At 39.3% G+C, this 22954-nt stretch overlaps 1 protein-coding gene across 2 annotated transcripts in view; it reads left to right on the top strand.

Moving 5' to 3' along the window:
- LOC128653483 (mitogen-activated protein kinase 14) overlaps window positions 1-22954 on the top strand; it is a 350993-nt gene that overhangs the window by 308261 nt on the left and 19778 nt on the right. The window contains exon 9 of one of the 2 annotated variants that reach the window (XM_053706818.1): window positions 22426-22505. The exons of the other annotated variant lie outside the window; for it this stretch is intronic. Within the exon in view, the coding sequence (XP_053562793.1) occupies window positions 22426-22505 (80 nt within the window). The remainder of the gene's footprint in view (window positions 1-22425; window positions 22506-22954) is intronic. 2 annotated transcript variants of the gene reach the window in all.

Here is a 22954-nt window from a genome sequence, read left to right as displayed (position 1 = left end):
TGTACAGATAAATGTTTTTCTCTTGTTAAGTGTATCCAGTCCACGGATCATCCATTACTTATGGGATATTCTCCTTCCCAACAGGAAGTTGCAAGAGGATCACCCACAGCAGAGCTGCTATATAGCTCCTCCCCTAACTGTCATACCCAGTCATTCTCTTGCAAGCCTCAACCAAGATGGAGGTCGTAAGAGGAGTGTGGTGTTTTATACTTAGTTTATTCTTCAATCAAAAGTTTGTTATTTTTAAATGGTGCCGGAGTGTACTGTTTATCTCAGGCAGTATTTAGAAGAAGAATCTGCCTGCGTTTTCTATGATCTTAGCAGAAGTAACTAAGATCCATGGCTGTTCTCACATATTCTGAGGAGTGAGGTAACTTCAGAGAGGGAATGGTGTGCAGGTTTTCCTGCAATAAGGTATGTGCAGTTAATATTTTTCTAGGGATGGAATTTGCTAGAAAATGCTGCTGATACCGAACTAATGTAAGTAAAGCCTTAAATGCAGTTATAGCGACTGGTATCAGGCTTATTAATAGAAATGCATACTCTTATAAAAATGTAATTTAAAACGTTTGCTGGCATGTTTAATCGTTTTTATATGTATTTGGTGATAAAACTTATTGGGGCCTAGTTTTTTTCCACATGGCTGGCTTGAATTTGGCCTAGAAACAGTTTCCTTAGGCTTTCCACTGTTGTAATATGAGTGGGAGGGGCCTATTTTGCCATTTTTTTTGCACAGCAAAAATTACAGACACAGACATCCAGCTTTTTCCTGCATGATCCAGGACATCTCTGGAGGGCTCAAAAGGCTTCAAAGTCGTTTTTGAGGGAGGTAAAAAGCCACAGTAGAGCTGTGGCAGTTGTTGTGACTGTTTGAAAAAACAAACAAACAAAAAAAAAAACGTTTTTGTCTTTTATTATTTTTTGGGTATTAAGGGGTTAATCATCCATTTGCACGTGGGTGCAATGCTCTGCTAACTTGTTACATACACTGTAAAAATTTTGTTAGCGTAACTGCCTTTTTTCACTGTTATTTCAAATTTTGACAAAATTTGTGTTTCTTAAAGGTGCAGTAACGTTTTTTATATTGCTTGTAAACTTGTTTAAAGTGTTTTCCAAGCTTGCTAGTCTCATTGCTAGTCTGTTTAAACATGTCTGACACGGGGGCGGAGCCTGGAGCCGAAAGCAGATGGAGCCGTAATCTAGGAGCTCCGTGCAATACTGCCCAAATGTGATCTTTTGAGGGGCAAGAAAAGTCGCAAACCGGACTGAAAAAGTCAGTGAGTGTGAGGTGATCATAGATCAAACACGCTACAAGCTGTGCCGGATACCCACAAGTGCACTAAGCAATTATGCAGCGGAGGCTGTGAGAAGCCGGTCGCCATCTTGGCCACGAGGGAATACCGCTAACACGGAACAGAGCCTGTGAGACAGATCGATTCAGGCGGATGAGGGGTAAATAAATACACCAAACCAACCATAAAAGCACGACCGGACACACAAGCAAACAATAAGAAGCTTTTTAGGTCAAGATTCTTGGGGATAAAATGCTAAACAGATAATGAAAGCGGGTTAAGAGACATAACAATATGGGGCAGATACTATAAACGGACATACATTACAAAAAAGCTGCACACCTTATAACTCTAAATGGGTCCCTATATAAGAAAGATACCCCAATGCCACAAGCAGAAAACCCATAATATAAACACATAAGAATCTAAATAAACAGATTGCAGACAGCGAGATGTATGGCAGGAAACTGTACTTTATTGGCAAAACTCATAATATTGACACTACTATGCAAGTATAAAAGGATATCTTGAAATCTGTTTGTAAAAGAATATATATGTAAACAAGAGACTCTCAAAAGCTGCATGGCTGTATCAAAAATGTTATGCATAGCTGCAATGCAATAAAGCTATTAACTATATCTGTTAAGGCAAAGGACTCTGGCTGACATTCATGTAAACCTCTACTACTCTGGGAGCTAAGATGTATGTTAGACCCTGAAGTATAAAGATATTTGACCAAAAAGAGCCCATAGCAACCAGGGCAGCCTGACAGCGATTATATCTTAACAAACACATTATTCACAACTGTTTTGCAACCTAGAGTCAATCAAAGAAAAAGTAAATATAACTAATACGCTAGTTCCTTGTTGTTACTATAGCCAATAGCAGCCATATACAAAGAATAAGGTAGACATACTACTCTGTTGATTAATATCTTAAAAACCACTATGTCGGCCAGGAAGCATAATAAAGCAGCTCTGGGGCCCAAAACACCAGCAGCAAACCTCTTTTTTAAACCTGTCAAAGGAGATAAACTTTCAGAAACTGCTAACCACATTACAGAGGAAGATATGGACTCTGAAACTGATTCACAAATTAACGACGATGACTTGATCCCTACCACAAGAGCTGACCTCAAAGCCTTAGTGTCCAAACAAGACCTCAGTAAGAACTTCGACAAGCTCTGGGAAAAATTTGATGCATTCCAGAACACTGTTACCAACAGTTTAGCAGAGATAAAACAAGACATCACAGAACTGGGAACTAGAGTAGCCACCCTAGAGGAATCTGAGACCACTATTACAGATGATTTGACAACGGTGCAGCACAATCTATCTGCTCAACAGCAAGAAATGAAGGATATGCAAGACAAATTAGAAGATCTTGAAAATAGGATCCGCAGATGCAATCTACGGTTGAAAGGGATCCCAGAGTCTGTATTGGCAGATGAATTACCCATCTATCTCCATCAGCTCTTCCAGGCAATCACTGGTGAGGTTGAAGACGGGAAGTTTCAGCTAGAAAGAGCCCACAGAGCGTTACGGTCCAAGCCAAAAGAAGATGCTCCACCGAGAGATGTGATTATTAAATTTTACAGATTCCCAGAAAAAGAAGCAATACTTGCAGCTGCAAGAAAAAACCCTACTTTTAAGTTTCAAGGGACAGTAATCCAATTCTTTCAAGACCTATGTGTCAAAACTTTACAGAGAAGAAGCCAATTAAAACCGCTTACTACACTCTTGAGGAAACACCAAATACTATACCGCTGGGGATTCCCCTTCAGCTTGTATATCTTACACAATGGCAGAACTCTAAACCTTAAAGAGCCGACAGAAATTCCGGCGATCTGCACCAAGCTCCAATTGGAAGCTCCGGAAGTACCACAGATGCAAAATGTGGAAGAATCACTGCAACAGTCCTCTGGATCCAACCATCCACAAAGACAAAGATGGACAAGAGTGCCGAAAAGGAAGGCCAAGTCTTGAAGCTCCTTTTATACCATCTCATCCAGGATTCGCTACATATGTCCCACACTTGGATAGTGTGGATGGGTGAGATAATACCTTTTTCCTTTGCTACATCATTTTCAACCAGGTAGCAGATTCGCAATGATATGTAGGAAAGAACATGTACTTTTAAGACTCCTCACTAAAATAAGTTCTGAGAAAGAGACTTAACAGAGGGGAAATGTATTTTACCTAATATGCCCCTTGACATGAATAGGGGAGGGTAAGAAATGATGGGATTAAGTTAAGTAAGAATCCACGCAGAAAAGCATTATAACAGGACTTTTCTTTGCTTAATATTTACTAACTGGCAGTAGGGGTGCAAAATACCCAAAGACTGTTGTTTTCATCAAAGGGGGGGGGGAGGGGATTTTCTCTGTCGCTCTTAGTTTTACAACATCTGTTAAATGTATTACTGTTTGAAGACAGACTTGTCTTTGTTTTGATTTTTGTTTCTACACTTGTTTATATTTTTTGTTATTGTTTAGCCTGTACTAGGGATTGGATAAAAAAAAAGAAGCAAACATAAGCAGCTCTTATGGCTGAAGGTATGGCACATGAAGGCGGACCCGGGAGGGGGGCCCCTCACTCAGGTATGTAGACAATGACTGGGGACATAAGACTTATTTCACATAACACAAGAGGCCTTAACACAGACATTAAATGTAGAACGGCATTAAGCCAATATGCTAGCTTAAAGGCCAACGTTATATTTTTACAGGAAACACACTTCACTAAAGAAATAGTACCGAAATACTGGTCACGATGCTATACGCAACATTACCACTCCACTACAGATAAGAAAAAAAGGGGAGTATCAATCTTGATACATCAATCTCTAGGGTTTATAGTTGAACAGACTATCAAAGACCCAGAAGGAAGGTTTCTGGTTTTGCGGGGGCGACTGCGGGATAAACAAATAATCCTGTGTAATATATATGCACCAAATGAAACACGAACATCCTTCTTTGCTAATATCGCTTATATACTAACTCAATGGTCACAGGCTAGGATATTGCTAGGAGGGGATTTTAATATTTCAATGTATGCTCATCAAGACACGAAAGATTCGAAGCTGACTCAGAAGCAGTTGAGACACAACTCCTTAGTTAAAAAAATAAGAGATTCTCTTATCCCATAACCTAATAGACTCCTGGGACACTTTGTACGGTAGAACTGCAGACTATACCTATTACTCCCATGCACATAGGTCTTACTCTAAGTTAGACTACATCTACCTGAGCCAGATTTGGATCCCGGATTTAGTGTCTTCTACATTACACGCATGCTCGTGGTCAGACCATTCTATAGTACAAGTACACATTAAAGATACATTTCATACTAGCCCGACACGGTCCTGGACGTATGATTCTTTTGTATTACAGAACCCAGGCATGCATAACTCTATGACTAAAGCATTAACAGAGTACTGCGAATTAAACACAGGTACCACCTCTAACCCGATTAACGCATGGGCAGCACACAAACCATTTATTAGAGGTCTACTTATTAAAGAAAAATCTATTCTTAATAAGGCTAACAGACACTTAGTCGACTCACTCCAAACCCAGATAGACACCCTCACTACACTTCATCAACAAAATCTTTCAACAGAAGTATTTCTAGAACTCCAAACTAAAAGATCGGAATTAGCAACTATTATGAACAAAGCATCTCTAAAAGCAGCTCACAGACTAAGGTCACAATACTTCTTATACTCCAATAAACCAGACAAATACTTAGCGCATAAGCTTAGGGAGAAAACAAAATCTATCACAATACCGTATCTACAACAAACAGATGGTACATACACTTCAAACCCCCAAGAGATTGCGAATAGTTTCGCGCAATATTACGCACACCTCTATGATGGGGAAAAAACAGTACACAATGATCACACAAAAAATCTGTTACACAAATTTCTAGACACTGCTGCACTCAAACGCATTACTGAAAATATTAAGGATGAGATGAATGCGAAGGTGTCGACCAGGGAGGTACTCATGGCCATTAAGAAATTAAAACCAGGTAAAGCGGCAGGCCCTGACGGGTTTCCGGGAGAGTACTATCAGCTTTTCAAAACAACCCTAATCCCGCATGTAGTGACATTTTGTAATGACATCCTACAGGGCAAAGAAATCCCAACAGAAATTTTACAGGCCAAAATAGTGGTAATCCCCAAACCAGGTAAAAATCCTAAACTGTGTCAAAGTTATCGACCCATATCCCTAATCAATCAAGACATAAAAATCCTCACCAAAATTTTAGCAAACCGTCTTAAAACACACTTACCTGATCTGGTTCATCTGGATCAGGTGGGGTTTATTATGGACAGAGAAGCCCCAGACAATATGAGGCGCATGATCTCCCTGGTGGACTACCTTAACAGAATGCGAACGCCTTCTCTGATCCTATCATTGGATGAGGAGAAGGCGTTCGATAGGATAGACTGGGACTTCATGTTTGAGGTACTAGACAGAATGGGGTTTAGCGGCTCATTTATTCAAGCGCTTAGGAGCATATATTCCCACCCTACAGCACATATTAGAGCAGCAGGCTATCAATCTCAACTTATTAACATTCGCAATGGCACAAGGCAGGGCTGCCCCCTGTCGCCACTGCTATTTGCATTGTGTATAGAGCCACTAGCAGCGACAATTCGTCGGGACCCAGATGTCCACGGGGTCAGGGTGGGTGGAGAGGAATTTAAAATATCCCTATTTGCAGATGATGTCCTTCTTACCCTGACTAAACCGTTGACGTCTCTGACGCACTTATACCGAATATTAAAAGACTATTCTGATATTTCAGGATACAAAGTCAATTTAGATAAGAGTGAAGCTCTACCAATAGCACTCCCAAATCCCACAAAAAAACTTATTGACATCAATTTTACATTTAAATGGGTAAAGGAGGCACTTAAGTATTTGGGTATTAAAATCTCAAGTGACACTACAGAACTGTATAAATTAAACTACGTCCCCCTATATAAGACTATTAGAAAAGAGATAAACACTTGGAGGGCTGGAGGCTTCTCATGGTACGGCCGATTATCGGCCATTAAGATGAACATTCTCCCTCGGTTATTATATCTATTCAGGGCCCTTCCAATAAAAATTCCTCTAGTGGAACTTAAAAAACTACAATCGGATCTAATTAAATTTATTAGAGGTAACAAGAAGGCTAGAATTCCATCTCAAATACTAATACAACACAAACAACTAGGTGGAGTGGGGGTTCCAAACTTATTAAATTATTACCAGGCAGCAAGACTGGCGCAGACCACACTAATGGGTAAAAGGCCAAATGAACTAGTGTGGGTGCGAATAGAGACTCTGATGGCTGGCTACAAATATCCGGATGATATATTGTGGGATCAGCCAGGACAAATTTCTAAAAAGACACAAGCCTCGAAAGTGACAGTAGAGATGATGACGATGTGGAATACGATATCGACGACCTTACAGATATTTCCGACAAATTCTCTAACGAGACCACTCAAAACACTTATTGGACAGGACTTTCACGGACAGATTGGGAAGTGGGAAAATAAGGGGCTTTACAGGGTGGCTGACTTCTTACATAACGGTAGTATTGCCACATTCCAACTGATACAGGAAAAGATATTACCAGAAAAACTACATTGGTTTTTGTATCTACAGATAGCATCAACAATCACAAAATTCATATCACAAAGTCGTAGACAGAATTTAACAACATTAGAAAGATACTCTAGCTCCAGTATAAGACACAAAAAAATTATTTCCCACATATATATCACGATACAGTCGACTAAAAACACTTCTAAAACATCCCTAATGGAGAAATGGGAAAGAGACACAAATACAATAAAGTCAAGGGAGGAATGGGAGACAATATTCCAAACTGCAGGGAAAGGCCTTTTGAGCGCAGACTTCAAAGAAAATTGTATCAAAACCATCTTCCGGTGGTACCTCACCCCAACAATCACAGTACATTACACCCAAAAAGGCAACAATTATTGCTACAGAGGTTGTGTAGAGACAGGAACCTATAAACACATGTGGTGGGATTGCCCACAGGTACAGCAGATATGGATTAGATTGTCTAGGCTGATAAGCGAGGTATTGTCTGAAAATATAAACCTGACCATGTCTCAAGCACTGTTAAATGAACGGGTCAAACCATATAATAAGGCTATAAATACATTTATACGCACACTATGCACAGCTACCAGAATAAGCGTGGCCAGATACTGGAAAACAGGGACACCGGCTTGGGGGGAGGTAATGGAAAAAATTAAAAACACATACAAAATGTCTGAGTCGGCATCTTTCATACAGTCCAATCACGATCAATTTCTGAAAATATGGGAATACTGGATCCTGAAGGGATACTAAACCCACGTATATACTAAAACATGAGACCCAAACAAAGCAATCACAGACAGGGAACAAGGTTCATAAGGAGGTATGAGACGCTGACTGTGTGGACTGATCAGTGGACGGCTTGGGGGGGGGGCCCTCCTCGGATCCGCAGCGGGCAAACCAATGAGACAGGCAAGTTGATGTTCAGGTTTTATTGTATTGTTCAAAAAATTGTTTTGTTTTGGTTTTTTTTTTTCTTTTTTTTTTTTTTTTTTTTTGTTTTGTTTGTTTGCTTGTTTACCATCATGGGAGAAAATAGTTAAAACTTACAGAGAAAGGAGGAGGAAGTTTGGACTATAAGAGATCTTTTTCTGCAATGCTGCTCATTCCTCTTTCTTGTTGAAAAATATACTTATATATGCAGAGACTATAAGGACATCCAAAGAAAATGTATATGGAGATGGAGATCTCTAAATGTAGGAGGGGAGGGGAGAGGGATCTACTTGAAATGTATGTTATGTGATATATTCTTCTACACGTTCTGCAATAAAAATTATTCCAACTAAACATGTCTGACACAGAGGAACCTACTTGTTCATTATGTTTGAAAGCCATGGTGGAGCCCCATAGGAGAATGTGTACTAAATGTATTGATTTCACCTTAAACAGTAAAGATCAGTCTTTAAATATAAAAGAAATATCACCAGAAGATTCTGACGAGGGGGAAGTTATGCCGACTAACTCTCCCCACGTGTCAGACCCTTCGCCTCCCGCTCAGGGGATGCACGCTAATATGGCGCCAATTACATCAGGGACGCCCATAGCGATTACCTTGCAGGACATGGCTGCAATCATGAATAATACCCTGTCAGAGGTATTATCCAGGTTGCCTGAATTAAGAGGCAAGCGCGATTGCTCTGGGGTTAGGAGAAATACAGAGCACGCAGATGCTGTAAGGGCCATGTCTGATACTGCGTCACAATATGCAGATCATGAGGACGGAGAGCTTCAGTCTGTGGGTGACATCTCTGATTCGGGGAATCCTGATTCAGAGATTTCTAATTTTAAATTTAAGCTTGAGAACCTCCGTGTGTTGCTTGGGGAGGTATTAGCTGCTCTGAATGACTGTAACACAGTTGCAGTACCAGAGAAATTGTGTAGGCTGGATAAATACTATGCGGTACCGGTGTGTACTGATGTTTTTCCTATACCTAAAAGGCTTACAGAAATTATTAGCAAGGAGTGGGATAGACCGGGTGTGCCTTTTTCCCCACCTCCTATATTTAGAAAAATGTTTCCAATAGACGCCACTACACGGGAATTATGGCAGACGGTCCCTAAGGTGGAGGGAGCAGTTTCTACTTTAGCAAAGCGTACTACTATCCCGGTTGAGGACAGTTGTGCTTTTTCAGATCCAATGGATAAAAAATTGGAGGGTTACCTTAAGAAAATGTTTATTCAACAAGGTTTTATTTTACAGCCCCTTGCATGCATTGCGCCTGTCACGGCCGCGGCGGCATTCTGGTTTGAGGCCCTGGAAGAGGCCATCCATACAGCTCCATTGACTGAAATTATTGACAAGCTTAGAACACTTAAGCTAGCTAACTCATTTGTTTCTGATGCCATTGTTCATTTGACTAAACTAACGGCTAAGAATTCCGGATTCGCCATCCAAGCGCGTAGGGCGCTATGGCTTAAATCCTGGTCAGCTGACGTGACTTCAAAGTCTAAATTACTCAACATTCCTTTCAAGGGGCAGACCTTATTCGGGCCTGGTTTGAAGGAAATTATTGCTGACATTACTGGAGGTAAGGGTCACACCCTTCCTCAGGACAGGGCCAAATCAAAGGCCAAACAGTCTAATTTTCGTGCCTTTCGAAATTTCAAGGCAGGTGCAGCATCAACTTCCTCCGCTTCAAAACAAGAGGGAACTTTTGCTCAATCTAAGCAGGCCTGGAAACCTAACCAGTCCTGGAACAAAGGCAAGCAGGCCAGAAAGCCTGCTGCTGCCTCTAAGACAGCATGAAGGAACGGCCCCCTATCCAGCGACGGATCTAGTGGGGGGCAGACTTTCTCTCTTCGCCCAGGCGTGGGCAAGAGATGTTCAGGATCCCTGGGCGTTGGAGATCATATCTCAGGTATATCTTCTGGACTTCAAAGCTTCTCCTCCACAAGGGAGATTTCATCTTTCAAGGCTATCTGCAAATCAGATAAAGAAAGAGGCATTCCTACGCTGTGTGCAAGACCTCCTAGTTATGGGAGTGATCCATCCAGTTCTGCGGACGGAACAAGGACAGGGTTGTTATTCGAATCTGTTTGTGGTTCCCAAAAAAGAGGGAACCTTCAGACCAATTTTGGATCTAAAGATCTTAAACAAATTCCTCAGAGTTCCATCTTTCAAAATGGAAACTATTCGGACCATCCTACCCATGATCCAAGAAGGTCAGTACATGACCACAGTGGACTTAAAGGATGCCTACCTTCACATACCGATTCACAAAGATCATCATCGGTTTCTAAGGTTTGCCTTTCTAGACAGGCATTACCAATTTGTAGCTCTTCCCTTCGGGTTGGCTACATCCCCGAGAATCTTTACAAAGGTTCTGGGCTCACTTCTGGCGGTTCTAAGACCGCGAGGCATAGCGGTGGCTCCGTGTCTAGACGACATCCTGATACAGGCGTCAAGCTTTCAAGTTGCCAAGTCTCATACAGAGATAGTTCTGGCATTTCTGAGGTCGCACGGGTGGAAAGTGAACGAGGAAAAGAGTTCTCTATCCCCACTCACAAGAGTCTCCTTCTTAGGGACTCTTATAGATTCTGTAGAAATGAAAATTTACCTGACGGAGTCCAGGTTATCAAAACTTCTAAATGCTTGCCGTGTTCTTCACTCCATTCCGCTCCCTTCGGTAGCTCAGTGTTATGGAGGTAATCGGCTTAATGGTAGAGGCAATGGACATAGTGCCATTTGCGCGCCTTCATCTCAGACCGCTGCAATTATGCATGCTGAGTCAGTGGAATGGGGATTACACAGATTTGTCCCCTCTGCTAAATCTGGATCAAGAGACCAGAGATTCTCTTCTCTGGTGGTTGTCTCGGGTACACCTGTCCAAGGGTATGACCTTTCGCAGGCCAGATTGGACAATTGTAACAACAGATGCCAGCCTTCTAGGTTGGGGTGCAGTCTGGAATTCCCTGAAGGCACAGGGATCGTGGACTCAGGAGGAGAAACTCCTTCCAATAAATATTCTGGAGTTAAGAGCGATATTCAATGCTCTTCTGGCTTGGCCTCAGTTAGCAACACTGAGGTTCATCAGATTTCAGTCGGACAACATCACGACTGTGGCTTACATCAACCATCAAGGGGGAACCAGGAGTTCCCTAGCGATGTTAGAAGTCTCAAATATAATTCGCTGGGCAGAGTACCACTCTTGCCACCTGTCAGCAATCCATATCCCAGGCATGGAGAACTGGGAGGCGGATTTTCTAAGTTGTCAGACTTTCCATCCGGGGGAGTGGGAACTCCATCTGGAGGTGTTTGCTCAGTTGATTCATCGTTGGGGCAAACCAGAGTTGGATCTCATGACGTCTCGCCAGAACGCCAAGCTTCCTTGTTACGGATCCAGGTCCAGGGACCCAGAAGCGACGCTGATAGATGCTCTAGCAGCGCCTTGGTTCTTCAACCTGGCTTATGTGTTTCCACCGTTTCCTCTGCTCCCTCGACTGATTGCCAAAATCAAACAGGAGAGAGCATCGGTGATTCTGATAGCACCTGCGTGGCCACGCAGGACTTGGTATGCAGACCTAGTGGACATGTCATCCTTTCCACCATGGACTCTGCCTCTAAGACAGGACCTTCTGATACAAGGTCCTTTCAATCATCCAAATCTAATTTCTCTGAGACTGACTGCATGGAGATTGAACGCTTGATTCTATCAAAGCGTGGCTTCTCCGAGTCAGTCATTGATACTTTAATACAGGCACGAAAGCCTGTTACCAGGAAAATCTACCACAAAATATGGAGTAAATATCTTTATTGTGAATCCAAGAATTACTCATGGAGTAAGCTTAGGATTCCTAGAATATTTTCTTTTCTCCAAGAGGGCTTGGACAAAGGATTATCAGCTAGTTCCTTAAAGGGACAGATTTCTGCTCTGTCTATTCTTTTGCACAAGCGTCTGGCAGAGGTTCCAGACGTCCAGGCATTTTGCCAGGCTTTGGTTAGAATTAAGCCTGTGTTTAAACCTGTTGCTCCCCCGTGGAGCTTAAACTTGGTTCTTAAAATTCTTCAATGAGTTCCGTTGGAACCCCTTCATTCCATTGATATTAAACTTTTATCTTGGAAAGTTCTATTTTTGATGGCTATTTCCTCGGCTTGGAGAGTCTCTGAGCTATCTGCCTTACAATGTGATTCTCCTCATCTGATTTTTCATGCAGATAAGGTAGTCCTGCGTACCAAACCTGGGTTTTTACCTAAGGTGGTTTCTAACAAGAATATCAATCAAGAGATTGTTGTTCCATCATTGTGTCCTAATCCTTCTTCAAAGAAGGAATGTCTTTTACATAATCTGGACGTAGTCCGTGCCTTGAAGTTTTACTTACAAGCTACTAAAGATTTTCGTCAAACATCTACCCTGTTTGTCGTTTACTCTGGACAGAGGAGAGGTCAAAAAGCTTCGGCAACCTCTCTTTCCTTTTGGCTTCGGAGCTTAATACGCCTAGCCTATGAGACTGCTGGACAGCAGCCCCCTGAAAGGATTACAGCTCATTCTACTAGAGCTGTGGCTTCCACCTGGGCCTTTAAAAATGAGGCCTCTGTTGAACAGATTTGCAAGGCCGCGACTTGGTCTTCGCTTCACACTTTTTCCAAATTTTACAAATTTGATACTTTTGTTTCTTCGGAGGCTGTTTTTGGGAGAAAGGTTCTTCAGGCAGTGGTTCCTTCCGCTTAATCCTGCCTTGTCCCTCCCATCATCTGTGTACTTTAGCTTTGGTATTGGTATCCCATAAGTAATGGATGATCCGTGGACTAGATAGACTTAACAAGAGAAAACATCATTTATGCTTACCTGATAAATTTATTTCTCTTGTAGTGTATCCAGTCCACGGCCCGCCCTGTCCTTTTAAGGCAGGTCTAAATTTTAATTAAACTACAGTCACCACTGCACCCTATGGTTTCTCCTTTCTCTGTTTGTTTTCGGTCGAATGACTGGATATGACAGTTAGGGGAGGAGCTATATAGCAGCTCTGCTGTGGGTGATCCTCTTGCAACTTCCTGTTGGGAAGGAGAATATCCCATAAGTAATGGATGATCCGTGGACTGGATACACTACAAGAGAAATAAATTTATCAGGTAAGCATAAATGATGTTTTTTCTATAGGGTGTTGATTTTGCTATATAAAGAAGATATTAACTCCTCCACAAAAGGGGTTAACAAAACATTCTTTGTATGACATTTTTTTCAGTCTACCTACACACAAAAATAATATATTGACTTTGTAGTTTACTATCCCTTGAAGTGCTAGGGTCTTTACTTGATTTTTTGCTGAGGACATTTGCAGTCTTTTAAATCTTTGCCAAATGTCAATTTGGTCAGTAATTTTTCTGTGACCAATATGAATGTTTAAAGGGACATAAAACCCCAAAATTTTATTTCATGATTCAGATAGAACATATAATTTTAAAGAACTTTCCAATTTACTTCTATTATCAAAAACTCTTTGTTTTCTTGGTATCCTTTGTTGAAAACTAAAGATGTAAGCTCAAGTGTGCATGCGTCTGCAGCACTATATGGCAGCAGTTTTTTATACATTAGCAGAAGCACTAGATGGCAGCACTATTTCTTTCATGTAATTGGCAAGAGTCCATGAGCTAGTGACATATGGGATATACATTCCTACCAGGAGGGGGCAAAGTTTTCCAAACCTCCAAAATGCCTATACATACACCTCCCACCACACCCACAACTCAGTTTTACAAACTTTGCCTCCTATGGAGGTGGTGAAGTAAGTTTGTGCTTGATTGTTTTTGTTTTCTTCTATGATAAGCGCTTCTAAGCATTCTGAATCCCAATTCCTCTCAGAGTACAGTGTTTGTCAGAGGGATGTGAAGAGAGTATCACCTATTGATTTTATGGTTTCCCTCATGGGAAATCTTTTCAAGGGTTATCTGTCTTAGGGATTCATCTCCTACCTCCCTTTTCAGATCGACGATATACTCTTATATACCATTACCTCTGCTGGCTGATAGTTTTCAGTACTGGTTTGGCTGTCTGCTATATGTGGATGGGTGTCTTTCGGTAAGTATGTATCTTTATTTGACACTCTCAGCTATGGTTTTGCGCTTTATGTATTAATATAAAGTTTTAAATATATGTATTGTACTTATATTTGCCATGAGTCAGGTCTATGTATATTTCCCATTTCAGTATAGGAATCCTGTTTGGGAAGTTTATTTAAACTTTTTTTCTTACCTGGGGTCTCAAGTCTTTTTTCTAATTTGACTTGTTTTTCAATTTTTTTCACGGGTAATTCTAGGCTCGCAAGGACGCAAAATGCTGTTATTTATTGCGTCATTCTTGGCGCAATTTTTTTTGCTGCAAAGGTGCGCCTTTGGTGGCGCAAATTTCGTAATTTCCTGCGTCTTTGTTGACGCTAGTTGTTTTTGCGCCTAGTTGCGTTTGTTATGATGCGATTTGCTTCATTTACTGGTGTTGGTTTTGCGGTAAAATATTTTGTAACTTCCTTTTGCGTAATGCGTCAATTTTGGTGCCAAAATTTAGTTATTTTACCCCTCTTCCTCTATTGCTCGCTGTTTTCATGATTTTTGAAAGCTATTATGTCTGCTTTTTTAATTTATTTTTTCTTTTAAAAAAAAATACAATCTTTGTTTTCCTATCTACTGAAACTATTACATTGTGGAAATTGAATGTTTTGCCTAATGTTATTTTTCTTTTTCTGTTACATTTTGCGAGATGTCTCATTCTGATCCTGACTCTGACTTCTTCAAAGCTAACTGTGTTTTTTTTCATTTCTAAGCTGTTGTTATTTTCTTCAGTTCAATTATGTGGCATTTATTTATCATATTTTATATTAATCCTGTTTCTATATGTACAATGACATTTACTGTTTTTACTTTCTCAGTTCATGTACTTGATTTCATCTGCAAATATCATGTTATTGCTTTTATCATAAAGGTTATGACTGCTATTTTGCCTTTAAGTAACTTACAAAGTTTTTTCAAAATTATTAAGATTTAATTAATTTTGTTCTGACTGACAGCATACTTAAAGGGACATTCAACACTGCCCACAACAATAATCTAAGTTTCTAAACTAAGTATAAAGAGCAAGCTTCAAAGTTCCCCCTTTCTCTTACTGCCTTCACTGTTCAATCCTCATCGATAACTTCAAAATTTGTCTCCTAATATGGCTGCTTAACTCCCCCCACTGTGACGTACAGCTCGTCTTCTTCAAACTAGCCGGCAGTTCTATCTCATTTCTCCTACTTCAATCCCAGCGCGTTCACGGGCGTTAGCGCATGCGCGATACAATAGGAACATTAAAAGCGGAACCATAATAACCCAAGTTGTTTCCGTTCCGATTATCTTACTGTAAGTAATATCAGCGTAACGGAAACAACTTCGATTATTTTGGTTCCGCTTTTAGTGTTCCTAGTATATTGCGCATGCGCTAACGGCCATGAACGAGCTTGGATTTCAGTCCGGGGAATGGGCTCTCATTGGCTGCTAGTTTGAGAAAGAAGGTGAAGACGTCACGGTGGGGGGAGTTAGGAAGACATATTAGGACACCAATTTGGAAGATAACAATGACGATTCAACAGTGAAGGTGGTAAGTAAGAGAAAGGGGGCACCTTGCAGCTTGATTGTTTTATTTAGTTTTGAAACATAGATTAATGTTGTGGGCAGTGTTGAATGTCCCTTTAAGTTTATTCTACTGATGAAGGTTTCTTTGTCTCAAAGGATCCTGTATCAGACAGTTTTGTTAAAAATTCTCCTTATTTTTCATTTGAACATTTTTTGTTCTCTGTTAAAGTGAAAGTAAATCCTAGCATTTTACAAACACTAGGATTGACTATTGAAACAAATAAAGGGGACTTTCATTCATGAAGTATAAGATACTTCATGTAGAAAGCTCCTTTATTTGTTTCAACCGTTCGCCGTTCTTAGCTGCTACAGCAGCCCATGGCTAAAAATTATTTTTGCTAAGAGGTGACGTTTTCAACTCTTAGCCAATAGCCAACTCTCTCTGATTTGGTGATTAGATTATCATGGTTTTTTCAGGGGGGCCTCCTTTTGTTCGTCCTTCCTGGATTGTATTCAAATGGGATACAAGTCTTACAGTTTGGGAAGCTGCCTGAGGGTCTCTGACAGCACAAGGGGTTTGGAAACCTCAAGAGGCGAGGTTACCAATCAATATTTTAGAACTCCGTGATATCTTCAGAGCTCTTTCAGGCTTGGCCTCTTTTACGAGAACTTTTCATTTTGCTTTCAGACAGACAGACAATATCACAACTATGGCATATGTCAATCATCAATAGGGACTCACAGCTCCTTAGCAATTAAGAAGTATCTTGAATACGTTCTTAGGTGGAATTCATCTCCTGTCTAATCTCTACGATTCATATCTCAGGTTTAGACATTTGGGAGGTGGATTATCTCAGCCGTCAGACTTTACGTCCGTGAGAGTGATATCTTTATACAGATGTATTTTCTCAGTTTCCAAGGTACCTTTTCAGGCCCAGGAATCCTCAGGCTGAGATGGGGGATGCATTAGCAGTGTCTTGGTTTTGCAACCTGGCTACATGTTTCCGCTTCTTTTTTTTTCTTCCAAGGGTGATCTCCAAGATCATATTGGAACAGTCTCATGTGTTTCTGATTGCATCAACATGGCCTCACAGGTTTGGTATGTGGATTTTGTCCGGATATCCAGTTGCCATCCTTGGCCGCTTTCTCTTTGGCTAGCCCTCTTGTTTCAAAGGCCGATTTTTCCATCGGGATCTCAAATTACTAATTTATATATGTGTATGTGTATATATATATATATATATATATATATATATATATATATATATTTGTATTAGTATAATATAAGTCTGTTTCAAGGAACATGTATTATCAGGTTTGGAAAACCTATATTTTATGGTGTTCTTTTCATAAATTCTCTTGGCATTCTTTTAGAATTCCAAAGATTTTACAGTTTCTCAGGATGGTTTGGATTAAGTTTGTCTACAATTTTTTTGAAGGGACAAATCTCTGTTCTTTCTTATTTCTTAGGAAGATTGCTTAACTTCCAGATATTCACTGTTTTGTTCAAACTGGTTTGTATCAAGCCTGTTAAGTTATTAATTTCTTCTTTTTGGAGTCTTAATTTGGTTTAAGGATTTTGTAGACTCTTTCTTTTGAACTTATATTTTCTTTGAGGATTATTTACTTTCTTGGAAAGTGTTGTTTCCCTTGGCTATCTTTTCTGCTAGAAGAGTTTCTGAATTATCAGCCCTCTCTTGTGTGTCTCCTTATCTGATTTTTTCATCTAGATAAGTTGTTTTATTGACTTCTTTATTTTTTAGTAGAGAAATTGTTGTTTCTTCTTTGTGACCTAATCCTAAGGATTCTTTGAGAGTTCTTTGCATCCTTTGGATGTGGTAAGAGCTTTATAATTCTATATCGAGGTTACTAGGATTTCAGAAGACGTCTAGTCTATTTGTTGTTTTTCTGGTTCCAGAAAAGGTTAGAAAGCCTATGCCATTTCTTTGGCATCCTGGTTAAAGCTTTTGTTTCTCAAGGCTTATTTAGAGGCAGGGCAGGCTCTGCCTCAGAGATTTATAGCTCATTCTACAAAGTTCAGTTGCCATTTTCTTGGGCTTTTTCAGAATGAAGCTTCGGTTGATCAATTTGCAAAGCAGTAATTTGGTCTTCTTTGCATACTTTTATTGTTTTTACCATTTTGATGTATTTTGCTTCTACTAAAACAGTCTTTGGTAGAAAAGTTATTCAGGCAGCTGTCTCAGTTTTGATTCTACTGCTTTTGATTTAAGTTTTTTTTTAAGAAAAACTTAATTATTGTGTGGATTTAATTTCTCAGTGGAAATAGCTGTTGTTATTTTATCCCTCCCTCTCTATTGACTCTTCTGTGGTCTTCAACATCTTGGGTATTTCTATCCCATACGTCACTAGCTCATGGACTCTTGCCTCATGAAAGAAAACATAATTTATCTAAAAACTTACCTGATTAAATTAATTTCTTTCATATTGGCAAGAGTCCATGAGGCCCACCATTTTTATGGTGGTTATGTTTTTTTTTTATTATAAAAGCACAATTGTATTTCCAGTTCCTCTTTTTGTATGCTTTTTTACTCCTTTTGTTATCACCTCACTACTTGGCTATTCATTAAACTGAGTTGTGGGTGTGGTGAGGGGTGTATGTATAGGCATTTTGAGGTTTGGGAAACTTTGCCCCCTCCTGGTAGGAATGTATATCCCATACGTCACTAGCTCATGGACTCTTGCCAATATGAAAGAAATTAATTTATCAGGTAAGTTCTTACATAAATTGTTTTCCTGTCATGTAGTGCTTCAGGCATGTGCACGCTACCTACCTAGGTATCTCTTCAGCAAAGAATAACATGAGAACAAATTAATTTGCATACGAAGAGAGAAGCACTCTACCAGGAACGAACAACAGCTCATCAGCTAGTTCTATGGTGATTTACCACCCAGGAGCAGCCTCTTTTAGACCAGTGTGCTTTTCACAGAGGAAAACTTTCATGTAAACACAAAGAGAAGGACCAATGGCACTACTGCAGCAAAGTGAATATGTATACCCCTTGATTTATCTGTAGTTAAAGTGAGCTCAATCGCTCCACTTGATAACTGGAATGTGGTGCTATGTAGTAATAGACTATTGAAACAACTGATAAGAGAGGCAAGAAAGCCCACATATATAGCACTCACTGGGTTGCAATAAGTGTAACTGTCATGCAAATGGGTCACTTTATATACCAGACAACTTTAAATGCAAGTTAGAGTCTTGGATATGTTCATATGACTGTGAACAATTAAAATATAACTTTTATTATAAATACATAATAAAATAGGAAAATACTGAGTTAAAAACGCTTTTAGGAGCCTATCATAGTGGTTCTATTGGGTATTGAAAAATCACGATGGAGGAGACTTCTATGGTGGGTTGAGAAGGAGTGCCTGTGGTTGAAAGAATAACAACTCAGACGGTTTGTCATAAACTAGATATTTGGTACAATAGCCATTAAATGTAATAGACTATCCTAATCTTGGCACTCACTAAAATGAGGAAGAGACCATAAAGAATATTAAAGGTACTAAGCACAATAGGTAAAAAATTGTATAATGTGAATTGAACCACTTGTGGTGTTCTTATTTAGCAAGTTGTATTAGTAACATTACCCCGTTTGAAAACAGTTAGTACTGATTTTAACAGTTATCCACGATAACCCTGCAAATAAGTTAAGTTGAAATTATTCAGAGGTACATATTATGCCATATTATGGCTAGTTATAATGGTAAGTCCCTGTGTTATTTAGACTCAAATGTCAGCTGATACTAACCTGGTTGATCAACAAGGGTGTTTGATTATGAGCGTTCGTTTGCTACATAAAGGTAACACCAATGGTTCAAAAAGGGCTTCTATATTTGACAAACTAATGCACTGGTACTTTAATTGTTTTACAAATTTAACATCTTACTGTGGTGGATAAGCTTTGCTGTGCGTACAAAACTTACAGTACCAACTTACATATGCATAAACAATGTTCTAAACACTTGGGAAAATACAGCTGAATATTGTAGGTAGCCTACCAGTAATGAGTATATTAGTTATTATCGCCACTTAGATTTTGCGTCGGTATATAATATAAGCAGCTGAATGGTAGTAACTAAAGACTTCTAAAAGGAGAACAGTGGTGTTTACAATCTCTCTTTTCCAATATGTTAAAAAGCTATATATAGACCAGTTATGTCAAAATATGTACTTTACCAGAACGGTTACTGTTGAAATAAATCTTAGTTACTATTATGCCACATAAAGTAATAAGAGGGCTTTCAGTATTTCGTTCTACTGTAATTTATGGTAACCGATGTTATGAGAGTGAAGATGACATTCTATATATGTGTAATTCCAAATATTAGCCGCGTTTAACTGCCGTGCGGCAACAGGCAAGGCTTATCAACTGCTTTTAAATGACAATCTCCTTAAGTATTCCTTCTCCCCATAATCCCACCTTTGAGTCTCAATTCAATATTACACTTCTAGGACCCATTGACAACTATGACCAAAGGCAGCCTTAGGCAATCTAAAAATACAGGAGCTCCTAGGACTCCTCACCATTACCCTAACGTCTTTAACATGTTTCGCCTAACCGGCTTTTTCAAAGGGTGCTAATAACTAATATACTCATTACTGGTAGGCTACCTACAATATTCAGCGGTATTTTCCCAAGTGTTTACAACATTGTTTATGCATATGTAAGTTGGTACTGTAAGTTTTGTACGCACACCCAAGCTTATCCATCACATGTTAAATTTGATAAAATAAAGCACTGGTACTTTAATTGTTTTCCATAGGTGTTACCTTTATGTAGCAAACTAACGCTCATAATCAAACACCCTTGTTGATCAACCAGGTTAGTATCACCTGACATTTGAGTCTAAATAACATAGAGACTTACCGATATAACTAGCCATAATATGTACCTCTGAATAATTTCAACTGAACTCATTTGCAGGGTTATCGTGGATAACTGTTAAAATCAGTACTATTTTCAAACGGGGGAATGTTAATAATACAACTTGCTAAATAATACCACCACAAGTGGTTCAATTCACATTATGCAATTTTTTACCTATTGTGCTTAGTACCTTTAATATTCCTTATGGTCTCTTCCTCAATTTAGTGAGTGCCAAGATTAGGATAGTTTATTACATTTAATGGCTATTGTACCAAACATCTAGTTTATGACAAACCGTCTGAGTTGTTGTTCTTTCAACCACAGGCACTCCTCCTCAACCCACCATAGTAGTCTCCTCCATCTTGATTTTTCAATACCCAATATTGCCACTATGATAGGCTCCTAAGAGCGTTTTGAACTCAGTTTTTTCTATTTTATTATGTATTTATAATGAAAGTTATATTTTAATTGTTCACAGTCATATGAACATATCCAAGACTCTAACTTGCATTTAAAGTTGTCTGGTATATAAAGTGACCCATTTGCATGACAGTTACACTTATGACAACCCCGTGAGTGCTATATATGTAGTCTTTGCTTTTTAAGTGTGGGCTTTCTTGACGCTCTTATCAGTTGTTTCAGAAAACTTTCCTGTAGTATATCAGTCTGATCCCTCCAAGTAAGGTCAGTCCAGCCCCGAAATACCAGGCAATATTCCACTGAACAAGGAACATGACAACCCCAGACGATCGTTTTGGCCTCCTATGGGCCTCGTCCGTGAGGTGCAGCCACATTCCTCTAAGCACACAGGGCAAGGAGTCCACGTCTGGGTTTCCCCCATCACCCATAGGGAGACCTCCCTAGGGTCATATTAATTTGCATACGAAGAAAGAAGTGCTCTACCAGGAGAACAAATTAAATTAAAAATTGTATTTTCTATCCGAATAATTAAAGAAAAATTTGGGGTTTCATACCCCTTTAATGGAACCTAAACCCCCCAAAAAATATTTAATGATTTAGACAGGCTATATAATTGTAGCGTGCAACTTTCCATTGTACTGCCATTATCACATTTGCTTCAGTCTTTTGATATCCTTTGTTGAAGAAGCAGCAATGTACTACTGGAATCTAGCTGAACACGTCGGGTGAGCCAATAACAAGTGGCATATATATGGAGCCACTAATCAGCAGAACATAGCCTATGTATGCTTTTCAACAAAAAGTTTTCCAAGAGAACAAAGCAAAGCAGAAAACAGAAGTAAACTGGGACATTGTTTAAAATAGCATACTCTGCATCATGAAAGAAAAAAATGGGGACTCATGACCCTTTAAAATCTTTTTTATTTGGGGTTTGTGTGCAATCTCAATAAGAACAGGAAAACAAATGACTTGTACATGTTGGTTGAAAAAATAGGCTTTATCATTGAAATTTCGATTGAACAGAAAGTTATTGTAAAAAAACATAGTTCATAAGCATTGTTTATGAACGTTATTCTTTACCATCATTTTAAGATGCAGTACTGTACAGTACACATATATGGGCATCCTATGGTAATGAGTTTCTCTGACCATTATAGTGCTGATTAAATGATGATTTTGCTATACTTGCAGGTTATACACATGTATAACTTTTTTCCTTCTTAGGCTTTCTTAATATGTCAATCTTGAGAGCTGTTCCTCTAAACTAACTTGATCCCTGCACTTTTAATCTGTAATCTGTGCATGTTCAGCCCTTCCAATATGAATAAAAGCATGACATCTGTTTTTATGACTTTAACATGATTTACTTGAATATGAATGTTAATGTGTTTATTATTATAAATTAGCAAATGCAAATTACTTTGTCTTAGTGATCATTACTCATCTAGTATTCCCTTTTGTCATAGAAGCCTAGAAACTTTTTGCAATAATGAAAGAATTTGCATGATAATACCTTTTGAGTGCATGCTATGTCACGTGTTGTTGATTAAAGCTTGTGTGTCAATATGTGCGTTATTGATTTAAGAGCTTATCTGCATCCGCACTGTGTTGTTAACAAAAGCCCTTGACAAGGCTACAAAGATATTAATCAGCTGCAGCAGATCATGCGCCTGACTGGAACACCTCCCTCTTATCTCATTAACAGGATGCCCAGCCACGAGGTGAGAGGGCAGGATTTGGGGGAGGGCAGGGAAACCCTGTTACCCTAAATTATTCATATTCATCAGTTGTATTTCTCACAATTATTGTATGGTCATTCATTTCTTAACATCAGCTTTGTTATTTATATTTAGGGTATCCCCTTCAATAACTTTTCCCACTTCCAAATTATAAGCTCCCTTTATTGGCATATTTTTCTTTTACTTCTGGTTCAATCATAAGGGTCAATTACAGCCCTGAATAAACCCTTATTAACTTGCATGAGATGGGACCCGTCCTAATGTGCATGTTAACTGCATGTTAGAATCAGTCAGTCTTTTTGTTGTTTTACCTCTTTGTACAATTAAAGATTTTTATTTTATTTATTTTTTATTTATTTTTTTGTACTGGGGGCAGGGGTATTTTCCATTGGACTTTTTTTAATACCACTAGATTTGGTCTTCACATGGTA

The sequence above is a fragment of the Bombina bombina genome, chromosome 3 (genome assembly GCF_027579735.1).
Source record: "Bombina bombina isolate aBomBom1 chromosome 3, aBomBom1.pri, whole genome shotgun sequence".
Classification (NCBI taxonomy): Eukaryota; Metazoa; Chordata; class Amphibia; order Anura; family Bombinatoridae; genus Bombina; species Bombina bombina.
The sequence above is the reverse complement of the archived record's forward strand: the minus strand, read 5'-3'. Positions and strand labels throughout refer to the sequence as shown.